The sequence below is a fragment of the Staurois parvus genome, unplaced genomic scaffold (assembly GCF_062004578.1).
Source record: "Staurois parvus isolate SC_StPar_1 unplaced genomic scaffold, SC_StPar_1.0 ptg001805l, whole genome shotgun sequence".
NCBI lineage: Eukaryota > Metazoa > Chordata > Amphibia > Anura > Ranidae > Staurois > Staurois parvus.
Window position 1 is genome coordinate 2,133,116 of NW_028319601.1, and position 19,765 is coordinate 2,152,880.

Here is a 19,765-nt window from a genome sequence, read left to right on the forward strand (position 1 = left end):
AACACAAATTTGATATATTTTTCTTCATGTTTTGATTTGGAATAGAATGTGTAGTGTTCCCAATGCATTTGTGTGTATGGAAATAAAAGCTATTAGAAGGATTTTGAGCTTTATTCACTTTTTTCAACACACTGCTCTTATATTGAACACAACTGTATATATACACTCACCTGCCACTTTATTAGGTACACCTTGCTAGTAATGGGTTGGTCCCCCTTTTGCCTTCAGTGCTGCCTTAATTCTTTGTGGCTTATATTCAACAAGATGTTGGAAACATTCCTCAGAGATTTTGGTCCATATTGACATGATAGCATCACGCAGTTGCTGCATATTTGCAGATCCATGATGTGAATATCCTGTTCCACCACATTCCAAAGGTGCTCTATTGGATTGAGATCTGGTGACTGTGGAGGCCATTGGAGTACAGTGCACTCATTGTCATGTTCCAGAAACCAGTATGAGATGATTTGAGCTTTGTGACATGGGGAATTATCCTGCTGGAAGTAGCCATCAGATGGGTACACTGTAGTCATAAAGAGATGGACATGGTCAGCAACAATACTCAGGTAGGCAAGAAAATATCTCCCACACCATTACACTACCAGCCTGAACCGTTGATACAAGGCAGGATGGATCCATGCTTTCATGTTGTTTATGCCAAATTCTGACCCTACCATTTAAATGTTGCAGCTGAAATTGAGACTCATCAGCCCTGGCAGCACTTTTCCGATCTTCTATTGTCCAATTTTGGTGAGCCTGTGCAAATTGTAGACCCTGTTTCCTGTTCTTAGCCGACAAGAGTGGCACCCGTCGTTGTCTTCTGCTGCTGTAGCCCATCTGCTTCACGGTTCGACGTGTTGTGCATTCAGAGATTATATTCTGTATATCTTGGTTCTAATGCACAAATGATTATTTGAGTTACTATTGCCTTTCTATCATTTCGAGCCAGTCTGCGCTTTCTCTTTTGACCTCTGATATCAACTAGGCATTTTTGTCCACACAGCTGCCACTCACTGGATATTTTCTCTTTTTTGGACCATTCTCTGTAAACCCTAGCGATGCTTGTGCATGAAAATCCCAGTAGATCTGTAGTTTTTTAAATACTCAGACCAACCTGTCTGGCACCAACAACCATGCCACGTTCAAAATCACTTAAATTCCCATTCTTCCCCATTCTGATGCTTGGTTTGAACTTCAGCAAGTCGTCTTCACCAAGCCTAGATACTTAAATACATTGGGTTGCTGCCATGTGATTGGCTGATTAACAATTTGTGTTACCAAGTAATTGAACACGTGTACCTAATAAGGAGGCCGGTGAGTGCATATAATATATATATATATATATATATATACTGTATATATATGCCCTAATTTGAATAACAATGTCTTAGATGCAAAGAAGTCCCTTCAACTAGACATAGCAACTTGAGTCCTGAGATGTTTCAAGTTCCTGATGTGATAGTAGCCATTGTCTTCTGCTAGCAATGGTGGAGCCCATATACAGTAGTGAGTAATGGTAATTCAGTGAAGATAACAGACTGTTGTAAATGCTCAAAGCAAAGATCTGAGGTACTGAGGTGTAAAGGTGTCTGCATGCAGTGTCTCTAGAGTGTTGTCAGAAAGAGGTTGGGTATATACTCGCTCACCAATCCCATGGATAGCACATCCTCCTAGGAACAGGGTTCTTGCACAGGCTTTTGGCTGTTCGCAGAGAAATGCAGAGTTATCGCCTGACAGCCTGTCAGCATAGCAAGCAAAGTTGACTGGCCGAAGACTGTATAGTGACAGTCCCAATTCAGAGAAGCTGGTGTGATCCCGATGTGGCAGTCGGCGTCACCACTGTGCTGAACTGATATGCAGAGTCCCGCAGTAGAACAGCAGTCTCCCTGTGTTCAGCTCTGAATCCTGCACCAAGAGACCTAGCCAGGTTCTTGTTGTGGAATATCTCTGCTCTCCCAGCAACCTTTTGGTTCCCCAGCTCTCTGCTAGTAGTACTTCAATCAGCACTCAGAAATACAGTATGAATTGGTTATAGGACTACAGGTCCCAGGATCCTCTGCTATCAGAAGAACTGGATCCACTCTGTTAGCAGGAAGTGATGTATAATATCTCACAGAAGTGAGTACACCCCTCATATTTTTGTAAATATTTTATTATATCTTGTCATGTGACAACACTGAAGAAATTACACTTTGATACAATGTAAAGTAGTGAATGTACAGCTTGTATAACAGTGTAAATTTGCTGTCCCCTCAAAATAACAACACACAGCCAGTGATGTCTTTACTGCTGGCAACAAAAGTGAGTACACCCCTAAGTGAAAATGTCCAAATTGGGTCCAATTAGCCATTTTCCCTCCCCGATGTCATGTCACTCGTTAGTGTTATAGGGTTTCAGGTGTGAATGGGGAGCAGGTGTGTTAAATTTGGTGTTATCGATCTCACTCTATCATACTGGTCACTGGAAGTTCAACATGGCACCTCATGGCAAAGAACTCTCTGAGGATCTGAAAAAAAGAATTGTTGCTCTACATCAGCGGTTCTCAACCTGGGGGTCGCGACCCCTTCGGGGGTCGAACGACCATTTCACAGGGGTCGCCTAAGACCATCGGAAAACACATATTTCCAATGGTCTTAGGAACCGAGACACCGCTCCTGTCTCAGGCGATCTGTGGGCGGGATGATATGCTGCCCCTGTAACCTGGCCACACCTCCGGGATCACTCAACAGCTCCGCCTCCTCGCCGCTGATTGGCCACCGGAACTGTAGCTCAGGAGAGGCACACAGGCGGCCATTCAGCGGCGAAGAGGTGGAGCTTGGAGAGGAGGAGCCGAGCGGCAGCGCGCGGAGATCGAAGAAGATCGAGGGAGCTGCAGGAACGAGTGAAGAGAGAGGCCAGAGAAGGAAGACAGCTGACAGGTAAGTGCAAATTTTGCTGCTGCAGCCAGGTATGCAGGTTGTAGATGGGAGAGGGAGAGAGCGAGCCCAGGCTGGAGCAGGGGTCAGCAAGGTAAGTATCATTGGTGTCAGTGGGAGGAATAGAGCCCCATAATTTGTGTCACTAATACCAACGGGCACTATTCCTCCCCCCACTGACACCAACGATGGGGCACTATTCCTCCCCCCACTGACACCAACGATGGGGCACTATTCCTCCCCCCACTGACACCAACGATGGGGCACTATTCCTCCCCCCACGGACACCAACGATGGGGCACTATTCCTCCCCCCACTGACACCAACGATGGGGCACTATTCCTCCCCCCACTGACACCAACGATGGGGCACTATTCCTCCCCCCACTGACACCAACGATGGGGCACTATTCCTCCCCCCACTGACACCAATGATGGGGCACTATTCCTCCCACTGACACCAATGATGGGGCACTATTCCTCCCACTGACACCAATGATGGGGCACTATACCTCCCACTGACACCAATGATGGGGCACTATTCCTCCCACTGACACCAATGATGGGACACTATTCCTCCCACTGATACCAATGATGGGGCACTATTCCTCCCACTGACACCAATGATGGGGCACTATTCCTCCCACTGACACCAATGATGGGGCACTATTCCTCCCACTGACACCAATGATGGGACACTATTCCTCCCACTGACACCAATGATGGGACACTATTCCTCCCACTGACACCAATGATGGGGCACTATTCCTCCCACTGACACCAATGATGGGGCACTATTCCTCCCACTGACACCAATGATGGGGCACTATTCCTCCCACTGACACCAATGATGGGGCACTATTCCTCCCACTGACACCAATGATGGGGCACTATTCCTCCCACTGACACCAATGATGGGACACTATTCCTCCCACTGACACCAATGGTGGGGACCTATTCCCCCCACTGATACCAATGATGGGGCACTATTCCTCCCACTGATACCAATGATGGGGCACTATTCCTCCCACTGATACCAATGATGGGGCACTATTCCTCCCACTGACACCAATGATGAGGCACTATTCCTCCCAATGACACCCACAATGGGGCACTATTCCTCCCACTGACACCAATGATGAGGCACTATTCCTCCCAATGACACCCACAATGGGGCACTATTCCTCCCACTGACACCAATGATGGGGCACTATTCCTCCCACTGACACCAATGATGGGGCACTATTCCTCCCACTGACACCAATGATGGGGCACTATTCCTCCCACTGACACCAATGATGGGGCACTATTCCTCCCACTGACACCAATGATGGGGCACTATTCCTCCCACTGATACCAATGATGGGGCACTATTCCTCCCAATGACACCCACAATGGGGCACTATTCCTCCCACTGACACCAATGATGAGGCACTATTCCTCCCAATGACACCCACAATGGGGCACCATTCCTCCCACTGACACCAATGATGGGGCACTATTCCTCCCACTGACACCAATAATGGGGCACTATTCCTCCCACTGACACCAATGATGGGGCACTATTCCTCCAAATGACACCCACAATGGGGCACTATTCCTCCCACTGACACCCACAATGGGGCACTATTCCTCCCACTGACACCCACAATGGGGCACTATTCCTCCCACTGACACCAATGATGGGGCACTATTCCTCCTACTGACACCAATGATGGGGCACTATTCCTCCCACTGACACCAATGATGGGGCACTATTCCTCCCACTGATACCAATGATGGGGCACTATTCCTCCCACTGACACCAATGATGGGGCACTATTCCTCCCACTGACACCAATGATGGGGCACTATTCCTCCCACTGACACCAATGATGTGGCACTATTCCTCCCACCGACACCAATGATGGGGCACTATTCCTCCCACCGACACCAATGATGGAGCACTATTCCTCCCACCGATACCAATGATGGGGCACTATTCCTCCCACCGATACCAATGATGGGGCACTATTCCTCCCACCGATACCAATGATGGGACACTATTCATCCCACTGATAACAATGATGGGACACTTTTCCTCCCACTGATACCAGAGATGGGGCACTATTCCTCCCACTGACACCAATGATGGGCACTATTCCTCCCACTGACACCAACGATGAGACACTATTCCTCCCACTGACATCAGTGATGGGGCGCTAGTCCTCCCACTGCAAAATTACAGTTATGAAGTAGCAACGAAAATAATTTTATGGTTGGGGTTCACCACAACATGAGGAACTGTATTAAGGGGTCGCGGCATTAGAAAGGTTGAGAACCACTGCTCTACATAAAGATGGCCTAGGCTATAAGAAGATTCCCAAGACCCTGAAACTGCGCTGCAGAACGGTGGCCAAGACCATACAGCAGTTTAACAGGACAGGTTCCACTCAGAACAGGCCTCGCCATGGTCGACCAAAGGAGTTGAGTGCACGTGCTCAGCGTCATATCCAGAGGTTGTCTTTGGAAAATAGACGTATGAGTGCTGCCAGCATTGCTGCAGAGGTTAAAGGGGTGGGGGGTCAGCCTGTCAGTGCTCAGACCATACGCCACACACTGCATCAAATTGGTCTGCATGGCTGTCATCCCAGAAGGAAGCTTCTTCTAAAGATGATGCACAAGAAAGCCCGCATTTTTCTGAAAACAAGCAGACTAAGGACATAGATTACTGGAACCATGTCCTGTGGTCTGATGAGACCAAGATAAACGTATTTGGTTCAGATGGTGTCAAGTGTGTGTGGAGGCAACCAGGTGAGGAGTACAAAGACAAGTGTGTCTTGCCTACAGTCAAGCATGGTGGTGGGAGTGTCAGGGTCTGCATGAGTGCTGCCAGCACTGGGGAGCTACAGTTTATTGAGGGAACCAGGAATGCCAACATGTACTGTGACAAACTGAAGCAGAGCATGATCCCCTCCCCTCAGAGACTGGGCCGCAGGGCAGTATTCCAACATGATAACAACCCCAAACACACCTCCAACATGACCACTGCCTTGCTAAAGAAGCTGAGGGTAAAGGTGATGGACTGGCCAAGCATGTCTTCAGACCTAAACCCTATTGAGCATCTGTGGGGCATCCTCAAACAGAAGGTGGAGGAGCGCAAGGTCTCTAACATCCACCAGCTCCGTGATTTCGTCATGGAGGAGGGCTCCAGTGGCAGCCTGTGAAGCTCTGGTAAACTCCATGACCAAGAGGGTTAAGGCAGTGCTGGAAAATAAAATGGTGGCCACACAAAATATTGACACTTTGGGCCCAATTTGGACATTTTCACTTAGAGGTGTACTCACTTTTGTTTCCAGCAGTTTACACATTAATGGCTGTGTGTTGAGTTATTTTGAGGGGACAGCAAATTTACACTTTTATACAAGCTGTACACTCACTACTTTACATTGTAGCAAAGTGTCATTTCTTCAGTGTTATCACATGAAAAGATAGAATAAAATATTTACAAAAATGTGGGGGGTGTACTCACTTCTGTGAGATACTGTAGCAGTCCCAGTACTGGAGGAAAAAAGGTTTAGCCATAGTAGCATCTGTAAATGTCCTTGAATGGCATAATGACATAGCCAGCACCTGGTTACATCTATAATTGTCGGCTAATGACTCTTTGTACAGTGCGTTTCCAGTTATTAGGATTGCTATATATAAAATATGATAGCATATGCAGTTAATAAAAAGTTCATTAAATGTTGTTGGATGAAACATATTCCTTATGTTTTTATTCAGGATGTCAAGAGCGCAATGTGGAATTACAGGAAGAGAAAAACCAAACTCTGGTCTGTCTTTACCAGCTGCAAGATGTTTTAAAGGTGATTACTTGAACCACAAGCCTACAGGGCACTTATACCCCCTTCCTGCCCAGGCCAATTTTCAGCTTTCAGCGCTGTCGCACTTTGAATGACAATTGCGTGGTCATGCAACACTGTACCCGTATTACATTTTTATAATTGTTTTGAGACAGATAGAGCTTTCTTTTGGTGGTATTTAATCACCTCTGGGTTTTTTATTTTTTGCTAAACCAAAAACCACTGAAAATGTTGGAAAAAAAAGAGGTTTTTTTTAGTTTTTGTTATAAAATTTTGTAAATAAGTGATTTTTCTCCTTCACTGATGTGCACTAATGAGGCTGCAGTGATGGGCACTGATAGGCTGCACTGATGGACACTGATAGGTGGCACTGATGGGCACTGACAGGCAGCACTCATATATGGCACAGATAGGCGGCACTGACTGGCACTGGTAGGCGGCACTGACTGGCACTGTTAGGTGGCACTGACGGGCACTGATAGGCGGCACTGGTAGGCAGCACTGACTGGCACTGATGGGTGGCACTGACTGGCACTGCTGGGCAGATCTGATTGGCGGCACTGATAGGTGGCACTGACTGGCATTGATAGGTGGCACTGACTGGCACTGATAGTTAACACTGAAAGGCAGCTCAGATGGGCTCTGATATGTGGCATTGCTGTGCACTGGTAGGCACTGATATGTGACATTGATGAGGCACTGACAGGTGGCATTGATGGGCAGTGTACATATATACACACACACTATATTGTCAAAAGTATTGGGACGTCTGGTTTTACACGCACATGAACTTTAATGGCATCCCAGTCTTAGTCCGTAGGGTTCAATATTGAGTTGGCCCACCCTTTGCAACTATAACAACTTCAGCTCTCCTGAGAAGGCTGTCCACAGGGTTTAGGAGTGACTTGTTTTATGCAAGTCATTGATCTATTCCCCCTTTCCCAAAGCCTCGCCATTGGGCCAGCTGCACCCTCCCTTCCCACACCTCCCTATTGTACCTGTTTTGACCAAAAGTGGGTTTACATATGCAGTATGGGCCAAAGCAGAAAATCTCATGTTATCAGCTGCATATAAAGCACTGTACCTTTGGCTATACTGGTGACATGTAGTAAATGTAATAAATGTTTAAGAATTTATCCTTTGTTTATTATATTCTCTGCTTAAATTTTACAGGGATGTGATAGGTTTACCTTAAAATGGATGTAGACACAAAGATGGCAATATATTAGGAAATAATCTAAACACTATAGAATTTGTTTTTTCTCCGTACATACAAACCCATAAAATTGTGGGAACACTACATGCACATGAAATGTACATTTGTATCACAATGTGTATGGATAACTTACATTATTGTTTTGTTTTGTCAGCTGACTATTTCCTGTTATCTCAATAGAATCTCTCAAAGCAAACTAAAATAAATGATCAAGTCGCCCAAAACCTTCAAGTGGATAATGAGGCTCTTAAACAGCACCACAGACTGGTAACTGAACAGGTAAAAATTTCCAAAGTCACACAAAGATGGTTATCCTGAAATATAATTGCCATACTTAAAACTGGAAAGGCTTTACTAGTACCATTAAATGTCAAATGATATTTATAAGTCTAAATAAAGGGAACGTTAATCCTCAAGAAAATGCACTTTTTTTACGTTTAATGCTGCTTTGTGGAGTTTAAAGCTGAACTCCAGGAATTAGGAAAAATATACCAATATAATAGGGCCCCATGTGCGTATTAATAAGCGGAGATACTTACGGTACTTATTACTTACTTGAGGAGGGTCCCACAAGCTGTGAAATTGTTCCAGGACTGCCATCTCTCTAAGGTGCTTCAGGCTCCAATTGCATGCTTGCCTCCTCGCTTACAGCAGGGTTTTTCAACCGGGGTGCCACAACACCCTGGGGTGCTGGGAAGAGTCCTCAGAGGTGCCACGGAAAAATTACAGAAAGCCCTTTACAGTCCGATGATTAAAGGTTTCTGGTGGTAACGTCTGTGTATAGGGAGCAGAGAAAGCACATCCTTTTCCTCCTGTGGGCTTTCTCCCCCTTCCTGCTGCTATCTACAGGTGAAACTCGAAAAATTAGAATATCGTGCAAAAGTTAATTTATTTCAGTAATGCAACTTAAAAGGCGAAACTAATATATGAGATAGACTCATTACATGCAAAGCAAGATAGTTCAAGCCATGATTTGTCATAATTATGATGATTATGGCTTACAGCTCATGAAAACCCCAAATCCACAATCTCAGAAAATTAAAATATTGTGAAAAGGTGCAATATTCTAGGCTCAAAGTGTCCCACTCTAATCAGCTAATTAAGCCATAACACCTGCAAATGGTTCCTGAGCCTGTAAATGGTCTCTCAGTCTGGTTCAGTAGGAATCACGATCATGGGAAAGACTGCTGACCTGACAGTTGTGCAGAAAACCATCATTGACACCCTGCATAAGGAGGGAAAGCCTCAAAAGGTAATTGCAAAAGAAGTTGGATGTTCCCAAAGTGCTGTATCAAAGCACATTAATAGACAGTTATGTGGAAGGGAAAAGTGTGAAAGAAAAAGGTGCACAAGCAGCAGGGATGACCGCAGCCTGGAGAGGATTGTCAGGAAAAGGCCATTCAAAAGTGTTGGGGACTTTCACAAGGAGTGGACTGAGGCTGGAGTCAGTGCATCAAGAGCCACCACACACAGATGGATCCTGGCCATGGGCTTCAAATGTCGTATTCCTCTTGTCAAGCCACTCCTGAACAACAAACAACGTCAGAAGCAACTTACCTGGGCTAAAGAAAAACAGACCTGGTCTGTTGCCCAGGGCCCAAAGTCCTTTTTTTTCTGATTAGAGGAACTTTTGCATCTCATTTGGAAACCAAGGACCCAGAGTATGGAGGAAGAATGGAGAGGCAAACACTGCAAGATGCTTGAAGTCCAGTGTGAAGTTTCCACAGTCTGTGTTGATTTGGGGAGCCATGTCATCTGCTGGTGTTGGTCCACTGTACTTCATTAAGTCCAATGTCAACACAGCCGTCTACCAGGAAATTTTGGAGCACTTCATGCTTCCTTCCACAGACAAGCTTTATGGGGATGCTGACTTCATTTTCCAGCAGGACTTGGCACCTGCCCACACTGCCAAAAGCACCAAAACCTGGTTCAATGACCGTGGGATTACTGTGCTTGATTGGCCAGCAAACTCGCCTGACCTAAACCCCATAGAGAATCTATGGGGCATTGCCAAGAGAAAGATTAGAGACATAAGACCGAACAATGCAGAAGAGCTGAAGGCCGCTATTGAAGCATCCTGGTCTTCCATAACACCTCAGCAGTGCCACAGGCTGATAGCTTCCAACACTCATTGCGTTCATTCAGGAAAGGAAGGGGCTAGTAAATGGGCCCCTTCCACCACACTCCATCCTGAAGGATCCTATTGTGTGCCTGCAGCTGCCAATGGGAGGGAAAGCAGGGAAGCCAGCAGCACTATGGGGGTGGGGGCACAAAGGGGGGCCTGGGCAGCTGAAGAAAACATATGGTGTGCAGAGAGAGAGATGGGTGCACCCGGGGGGGGGGGGCAATTACTGGAATCGATCCCCTGTATGGCTCTCTCTGCAGCAGCTGAAAGCCTGCAGGAGGAGGGGGAGAAGAAGCCAGCTTTCAGCTGCGGCAGAGAGAACCATACAGGGGATCCAGTAATTGCCCCTCTGCCATGCCGATCACCTTCCCTGCCCACATCTGATTCACCCAGCTGCCTGGGCTCCCCTGCTGGCCTGGGCCCTGTACAAGAGGCTCGGTGGTACCCCCTTATCCACAGCCCTGCCCATGGGTCCTATCCAGATAGAGCAATAGACAGAACCGTGCTCCATCAAACAGGTACATGTGCAAGGATTAAACAATGACAGAGCTGCATACTCAGTAAGTTAATAACTTGGCTGCTAAAAGTGTTTAAAAACTGAGGATGTAATACCTCTATAAGCACAGTTGCTGGATAGGATTGGATGCCCAGTGAATGCATTTGCTTGTTGACTGAAATTGCTCCTAAATAAATATGCATCTTTTTTCTCTTTATGTAAAATTAGAGGTTTTACCTTTTCTTTGCATGCACACCATTTGAATTTTAGTTTTGAGTGATTATGCTTATAAGAAAGTATTATGTGCTATATCATACATTTCCATCATTGGGTAGAATAACTAAACATTACCTGCAATATATCAGCTTTCCCCATAGTGCTCATATGTACTTTGTGTTTGAGCAGCTCAAGGGATTGTTCAAAGAAAAAAAAAACTTGGAAAGTGCTTATAAACAGTTTCCTAAAGAAGAGAAGCCAGCTGATGACTGGACAGTGAAATCCAGATTAGTGAAGGTAAGTTATTTACAAGCTGAAGTTTTTTAACCACTTGCCATCCTGAGGAATTACCCCCCTTAATGATCAGGTCTTTTTGTTTGCTATTTGGCGCTGCATTATTTCAACTGGTAATTGCGTGGTCATGCAATGCTGTACCCAAAAAAAATGTACGTCCTTTTTTCACATAAATAGAGCTTTATTTTGATGGTATTTGATCACTCTTGCGCTTTTTATTTTTTGCACTATAAACAAAAAAAGACCGAAAATTTTGGAAAAATATGATATTTTTTACATTTGATTATAAAAAAATATATAATAAACTTAAAGTTAGTCATAAACTTAGGCCAAAATGTATTCTGCTACATGTTTTTGGGGAAAAAAAGCCCAATAAGTGTATATTGATTGCTTTGTGTGAAAGTTATAGCGTCTACAAACTATGGTATAGATACTGCAGTTTACGCCATTTTTTTGCTATACAGCGCTGCACTAGTTTAACTGACAATTGTAATATGGTACATAAATGAAATTTATGTCCCTTTTTCACGCAAATAGAGCTTTCTTTCAGTGGTATTTGATCACCTGTGCGCTTTTTATTTTTTTATTACGCAAACACTGCAGTTTTGTGTGCAATGTATCAAGTGAAAGTGACCTACTGACACTGCACTTGCTGGGGGAGAAGGGGGGGGTAAGCGTAGGGGCTAAACACAAGTGCTGGCAGGTGCCGGGGGTGATCTCGCTAACACTGTGTTTTTGGGGACGCTATACTAATGTGAACACTGGTATTGTGCTGATCTGATCAAAGATATTGATCCGTTCAGACACTATACTAGCAATGGAGGTTTATTGAGTATGTGATTGTGTTCCTGGCAATCAAGGGGTTAAATGTGATTACTGGTGAACTGATGGGCAATGTAGGAGGGGCGATGACTGACGCTACCACTATCTGAAGTCACCAGCAACACTAATACAGTGATCAGCAAAAATCTGTACACTGTACTAATGACACTGGTGACAGGGCAGCGAAGGGGTTAACTGGGGAGGGGGCATCAAGGGGTTAAATGTGTCCTAGAGTGTTCTAACTGTAATTGTGTAGTTCTTTTACTCACAGTTTATGTTGATTGTTCGCTCTCTGGGACGGAATGTGCCCAGAGAGAGAAGATTTCATCACTTCCGGTCCTGTCAACACAGGACAGGATAGGACAGGGATCGATCATCAGACTTGAGCCGAACATCACTGGCCTAAATCAGATGATTGATCTCTCAGGGATTAAATCGGGGCACTTGCGGGTCCCCCCCGGCCCGCAAATCAGGGAGTGCGAATCACGTATATATACATGATTTTGCGCACAGGGGCCGACCTGCAGCAGTATATGTACTGTGGGCAGTTCTTATGCGGTTAATTGAGAGTGCAATTACTATTAAAGCCCAGTTCACACCGGTGCAACCTTTCATGGGATTTGAAAGTTCCAAATCGCATGACAAGTCTCATCCCATTGCCGGCTATAGAACCGTTCATATCGAGATTATAAAAAAGGTTCCTGCACTACTTTTTGTTGATTTCATTGCAACTTGCATAGACTTCAGTTATATGAAGTCGCAAGCCGCAATGAAATAGCCAGGGCAAATCACACTGATGTGCGACTTTGAAGTGGCATGGTTTCAAAGCAGCACCAGTGTGAGCCAGGGCTTAGGGTGGCCACAACATGTAATGAAATGAAGCAAATTAATAGTCACTTTAACAGTACAGTGTGCGATCAAACTGGTGACACAGTATTGAATGTTAAACATCAAACATGAGGGTGGCAATTGGCTTGGCTCTATATCTGGCAGTATATGACAGAAAGGGGGGGGGTATGTTTTGATGGGGAGGAGGTAATGTCCTAGATTGTAAGCTCTAACGGGCAGGTCCCTCTGATTCCTCTTGTACCAAATTATATTGTAACTGTAATGTCTACCTTCATTTTGTAAAGTGCTGCGCAAACTGTTGGCACTACATAAATCCTGTATAATAATAATAATATGAGGTCAGGCAGCTGACTTTACTTCTTTCATATAGATATTTACACTCTTAGGATTTCTTTCAGAATGTGCTGGATTCTGTCAAAGTACACAAAGAGCATCAGGAGAATGTCATCAAAGAGAAAAGGCAACTGGAAGAACAACAAAGCCTGCATGGAGAATCCGAGGAAAAAGATATGAAAAAATTGCAGACACAATTGAAAGAAAAAACTGAAAAAGTATATTACATCGTTCTGTGTTTTTCATCAATTCTATATGTGGAACATATGCATTACTAGCTATGTGCATATTTTTCCTCCCTTTGCAAAAGGAATATACTGCATTCTAGAAAGAGTACATTTTCATTATTTATATCCTTTTTTATCGTATTTCAGTAGTAAACAAAACAACATTAGTCATAATTAACCTTTTAAATCAATTTATATTAGTCTTTTTTTTATTTTAGATATCCATAATGTCTTCTGAAATCAAAATGCTGCAAGAAAAAAATGAATCTCTAATGAAAGGTTTGTACAAACCTCAGCTTTGCTGGGAAAAAAGATGTAGGAAGCCAGGAGCAGCCAAAATAGACTAGGCGTTTGATCACGTGAGTCAGGAAGTGGTCAGCTTTGAGTATATTGTGTGCTGTGAGCAGACAATTATGTGTGTGCTTCCCAACGGTCCAAAAGACCCACCTTCAGATTCAGCTCTTACAATGGCATTTCTATCAAAGCACTCCTCTTACAGCAAAACTGTCTGCTTTTTAAGAGACCCTGTTGCCAGACTATTCACTTCAACTAAAGTCTTCCGAATATACTGTGTGTGCACTTTTATGCAGGTCATTTACCTAGAAAAGTCAAACTGAACCCAACCCATGGGACTTTAAATGAAGCACCAATAGATGGTTGTATAATTCATACACATAATAGCAAATTCATTAATGCCCTACATACATATCTCATAACAATTAAATGCAAGAAAATATTGCGTTGATTTATAACATGTATTTAAAACATTTGTAACATAGATACATGATTTTATAGTAGATAGCATTCCAAAACTCAATGTGTTTTGTGGATCTCTGTCCACTTCCTCAGGAGTAAAGGCAGAATGTGTATCTATAGATACACATTGTATAAAGGTCCCCTTATATAGATGTCCAAAAGCCCTGATACAGCTGCTTGGCACTGCCATCTTGGATGTCAGCAGCCCTAGGAAACTCAGAGCTGTCACTCAAATGACACTCCATAGTATTCCCCTTTACTACTCCCTTCCCCGGTAGCTACAAAAAAAAGGTTCTGTAGGGAGGTGAGAGGAGGGAGGGAGAAGCTGGGCCATCAAAGTGAGTAAAAAAAAAAAATCAAAGCGAGTAATAAAAAAACCTCCCAGAATAGGTGAGAGCAATGACATGAAAGGAGGGAGGGGACTGACTAAGGAATTGACTCTCTTGGAGTAGTCCAATTTTCCAGCAAGTTCAACAGCATATTGCACGTGAATACAAAATAGTTTATGGAAAGTTAATGACAGGATCTCTTTAAAATTTTCAAAATATGGCTACATTCACATTGTCGATTTGGGTCGGTGCAAATTGCAGCTGCAGGAATCATTTGATTCCTGCTGCAGCTGTGAGCAGTTACGTGCAGCCACCGGCCCTATTCACTATAATGCCAGGTCACTGGCGGCCTCAGCCATTCACAGTTATCAGCACAGCCAGTGATTACCTGCAGCGATCACTCCTGGATGCACACAAAGTATTACTTTTATCCAGATAAAGCTCATGAGTTCCTGTGATTCTAGTCCCATCCCCTGTTTGATGAGAGAATCTTTACTGAACAGAGAATTCAGACTCTTAAAACTAAAGTGAACCTAGCTGTCATACTCAGAAAAGGATTTTCTAGTAAATACAAGTAACAGCAGGCACCTTGTAATTGCTTCTATTAGGAGGGATTTTGCATTGATAAATGCAAAATAAATGACAGGTTCCCTTTAACCACTTGGCCTCCGGAAGGTTTTACCCCACTTATGACCAGGGCATGTTTTGCTATTCAGCACTGTGCTAATTTAACTGGCAATTTTTTGGTCATGCAACATTGTACCCATATGAAATTTATATAATGTTTTTCACACAAATAGAGTTTTATTTTCGTAGTATTTGATTACCACTGGGTTTTTTTTAATATTTACTATATAAACAAAAAAAAATACTGAACGTTTTGAAAAAAAACAAACAATATTTTATACTTTCTGTTATAAAACATATCCAATAAAACATTTTGTAAAAATCAGAGTTCTTCATACATTTAGGCCATAATGTATTCTGTTACATGTCTTTGGTAAGAAAAAAAAAAAAAAAAATCACAATAAATGTATATTAACACCTTCCTGCCCCACCTATAGCAGACTGACAGCTGGGCAGGACACTCGCCATTGTGACTGGGTGTCATATGATGTCCTATCAAAATGAGCTGCTCACGTGGCCAAGGCCCGTTGCCAGTGTCATGTGACCACTGTGACCACTCACAGCAGATCACATGTCAATTGTATACAATGGATGGCTTCCTGTCATGCCATCCATTATATAGAATTACTGTATGTTGTTAGCTGCGACTGGTCAAGGCAGTCGCATGATACAGACAGAGCCATTCACAGCCCATCTGTATTATGTGTGATCAGCTTTGCCTAATCACAACAAAAGACTGAATGAATCAGTTTCATTCAGTAACAATGATTGCAAATATCAATTAAATACATTGGTATTAGCAATCATGTGTTAAAAAAAAAATCCTGATTACTTGCCCAGAGTAGTTCAGTGTTACTATAGTAACATTGTATTACTTTGGTCACAGTGTGCTGAAAAATAAAATAGTAAAAAAAAGAAAACATTTCAGAAAAAATAAAAAAAAAATATAAACATTTGAAAAAAAAATAAATTAAATTATTATTTTCTCCAAAAAAATGTAGCAGAATACATTTTGACCTAAATTTATGAAGACATTTTATTTATTTGCAAAATTGTATAACAGAAACGTGAGAAAAGTGCGTTTTTTTTTAAAAAAGTTTCTGGTGTTTTTTGTTTTATTTAGCAAAAAATCAAAAACTCAGTGGTGATTAAATACCACCAAAAAAAATCTCTATTTGTGTGAAAAAAATGATAAAAATTTCATATGGGAACAGTGTTGCATGACCGTGCAATTATCATTCAAATTGCGACAGCTCTGAAAGCTGAAAATTGGCCTGGGTAGGAAGGGGGTATAAGTGCCCGGTATTGAAGTGATTAATTGGTTTGTGTGAAAGATATAGCGTCTACAAACAATGGTATATATACTGGCATTTATGCAGCTACAAATGCTATACTATTAACCTCCCTGGCGGTATTCCCGAGTGTAGCTCGGGGTAAAATTTCAGTACCACAAGCGGTAACCCCGAGCTACACTCAGGAATACTTTGCAGCGTTGCTCCGGGATCTGTCCTTCACTTACCTTGTCCTACGCTCCTGCGATGTCCCTCCTGCAGTGTCCCCGGCAATGTCCTCCGGCCGATGCCGGCATCTGTCTTCTGGGTTCCGTTTCCTGCGATGTCAGGACGTACGAGGACGGAACAGCGGGAAATTTAAAAACATGAAAAAGTGACATACACTAAATACACTAAAATCACATAGTAAAACATTACTGTATCAAAGCATTTCACATACATTTTGTCCCTAGTGCTTTGTCCTGTGCCCTGCCTGCATTTTTACTGTTCTGTTTGTAAACACAGTACTCTGTGCTGTGATTGGCTACAGCCAATCAGCAGGTCTCAGCAATATATCCTTGGCCAGGACCCACTGCAGCCAGTGACAGTGGGGGTTAGCAGCAGGTGCGCACATGCGTACCCCTAACCCCGAACAGGCTGGATGATGTACACGTACATGATCCAGCCTGCCCATGCTGCCCTCCTGCAGTAAATGTACAGACGGAAAGTAGTTAAACTTGTCCTAAGAAACTATGTATGCAGCATTTGTGAACTATCCTTTTAAAGATGTTAGTTACCTGCCTGGCTGTTATACTTATCTAAAAGCTTCAAGTCAGTGACTTAAATCAAATATGCAAACTAGGAGTTCAGATATTTTTTCTGACCTTGGTGACAGCATGCCTGTCCTGTGTCAGTGATTTAGAAAGCCAGGCAACTAGTAATTTCTAAATGAGGTCAGAAAAGGCAGGCGCCATATTTCTCTCAACACAGGTTTCCATTAAGTATGTTTTTGTTCATAATTGTTGTAATAATTTGTTCTATTTGTAAATAGCACTAATATTAACATTTGATTCAGAATTTATGAATAGATAGAACAACCATTTTACATAAATAGATTTTTGTGAATTTGAGCCATGTACTTGTTTGGTTCATTTTGCACTTACATTGGTTAGGGCAATGTGCATTGGTATTATGAAAGTTTTTATTTTACACATTACTGCATGGTCTGATAAATATGCTGATTTTCTTTGCAGCTAAGCTGCATTTCCAACAACAAGTGCAGAAGATAAGGAGCATATCCCAACCAGGATGTGAAAAAGAGCCAAGAGATCCCATTGTACCACGCTTATCTAGAGATACCAAAGAATCCCATAAAGATCAGGAACTTGAATCAGACAGCCAAGGATCATCAACACCAGTGGTTGGAACTCAAACCCCAGAGTTATCCTGGGCAGGTTCTCAACAAAGCTCCAGATCCCCAACTCCTATAAACACAAATAATGCAACATTTTCACCACCGAGACTTAACCTTCATGGAACTATGGGCAGAAGCTGGAGGAGTTCCATGGAGGGATCTCCACTGAGTCCAAGGAGTAATGCTGACAGCGAGGCTCCCCTCACTCCCAGGGCCTCTGTGCTGCTCTCCCCAAGGCCTTGGAATAGTAAAACACTGCAAAAATTTGGAGAATCTTAACATCACAACAGATAACCTATCTGTAAATTTGCACATATTACATTTTAAGAGATTTGCTACCATTTATATCAGAGATAACTTATTTACAAAAAATATTAATATGATTAACTTTAAAAGTTTCTTGTGTTTCCCAGTATGGCTGGAACAATCCCCAAAGACTTGGTTATGTTAAACTGTTATGAGTAAAACAATCTTTTCTGAGCCAGGCACACAGCAATTTAATTGTTTGCTATATAATAGTTCATAAAGTACTAATAAGAAAAGTACATTCTGCAATATGTGAATGTGTATTTATATATTTACAATGAAGCAGAGGGCAACTAGGTGCATAGTATTTCAAACTAATATCTATGGCCATTAATGGGTGAGCCAATATTGCATGTGAACATCAGGCAGTGTGTGCTTCTTACCCAAGTAAATGAATGCATGTGCAAAAGCTGTAAGTGCCTTATATTGCTTACATAGATTTTGCTACATGTTGGAAAATGTTTTGGCTTTTTGTGCAGAAAACACAATTATCCTCCTTAAGAGACTTTTTTTGAATAGTTATTGTAGTTGGGGAAAAAAAAGAAGACCTCTGCTACCACTATGACATATCTATCTATCTATCTATCTATCTATCTATCTATCAGAATACCTGCCAAGTTACTTACTTACAGTGGAACTACACTACATTTGACCACCACAAACCAAAAACGCTATTTAATTCATTTTTAGCATTCAAAGCAAACTCATCTATTGTGTCTCCATGCTTTATTTTGCTGAGAAAACTGAGAAATCACTTTGAAAAACACTCCCTAACATTTCCGACCATGGCCATCTTGATCAAGGGCAGATGAATTATGTAAGATTCACTTCCTGGAATCCATCTGCCCTTAGCTCAGTCTTGCAGACAGGAGGGTGTGCATAGCCCCCTCCCCTGAAAACTCCTGGGATGTATGATATAATTTGCCTAGGCCTGGAAGCCAGGAAGTAACTGAAGAAATGTAAAAAAAAATGATAAATATAATATACAGTACTTTCCTATTTTTTTTACTAATGTATAAGGATTACAAATAATCAATGTGGATAGAGATATATGCAGCGTTAAACACTTTTTTATACAAAAAAATCAATCAAGCAACACAAAAATATTAATCTGACAGCCAGATGCAACATACCTTTGCTTACTTGGCTAAGCCATATCCATGTATGGATGTTAGTGAAGAGTGGAGTCATTTCAGCTAAACACATTACGGAGCAAAATGACCGATTTCACCGCATCTTGGAAACTCCATTTCAATCGCTGAAGCTTGCTTAAAAAATATTTTCTTTTTTTATTTAGACAGTGTGGGGCTTGCAGGGGTGTATTTAGGTCAGTTTTGATTTTTTTCACTAAGTGTTATGTATACAGTATTTGTGTTTTTGTAGTGTGCATTTGATTATTTGTGTACTGTTGATTTTTAATTTAACTTTTTAAACTATTTTTCTTTTCTGTAAAAAAAAAATTTAAATAATGAGTTTATTGAGGTTTCAAAACAAGAACAGTGCCAGGATAGTTGAAAGCAGCTGTCATGATCTTAAGGAGCAATTTAAAGCCCACTATGCTCTGAAAAAGCAACAAAATCCACTTTGAATTCACCTTCTTCATTGACCCCATAGCATGTCACCAACATTTCACAGGGCGATGAAAACTTTCAGTTTTGGAAGGGAATGGCAATGCCAAACACCCCAAACATCTGCTTATCAAATAAACAATAGTAAATACTACAA

General features: G+C 42.5%; 1 protein-coding gene across 1 annotated transcript in view; it reads left to right on the forward strand.

Annotated features, from left to right (window-relative positions):
- The window catches only part of LOC149434206 (uncharacterized), a 69,593-nt gene extending 51,379 nt beyond the window's left edge, over nucleotides 1–18,214 (forward strand). The window contains exons 24-29 of the mRNA XM_089663929.1: nucleotides 6,680–6,762; nucleotides 8,156–8,254; nucleotides 11,002–11,109; nucleotides 13,176–13,328; nucleotides 13,556–13,616; nucleotides 17,574–18,214. Coding sequence (XP_089520055.1) covers nucleotides 6,680–6,762; nucleotides 8,156–8,254; nucleotides 11,002–11,109; nucleotides 13,176–13,328; nucleotides 13,556–13,616; nucleotides 17,574–18,013 — 944 coding nt within the window. The 3' untranslated portion in view covers nucleotides 18,014–18,214. The remainder of the gene's footprint in view (nucleotides 1–6,679; nucleotides 6,763–8,155; nucleotides 8,255–11,001; nucleotides 11,110–13,175; nucleotides 13,329–13,555; nucleotides 13,617–17,573) is intronic.
- The last annotated feature ends 1,551 nt before the right edge of the window (nucleotides 18,215–19,765 follow it).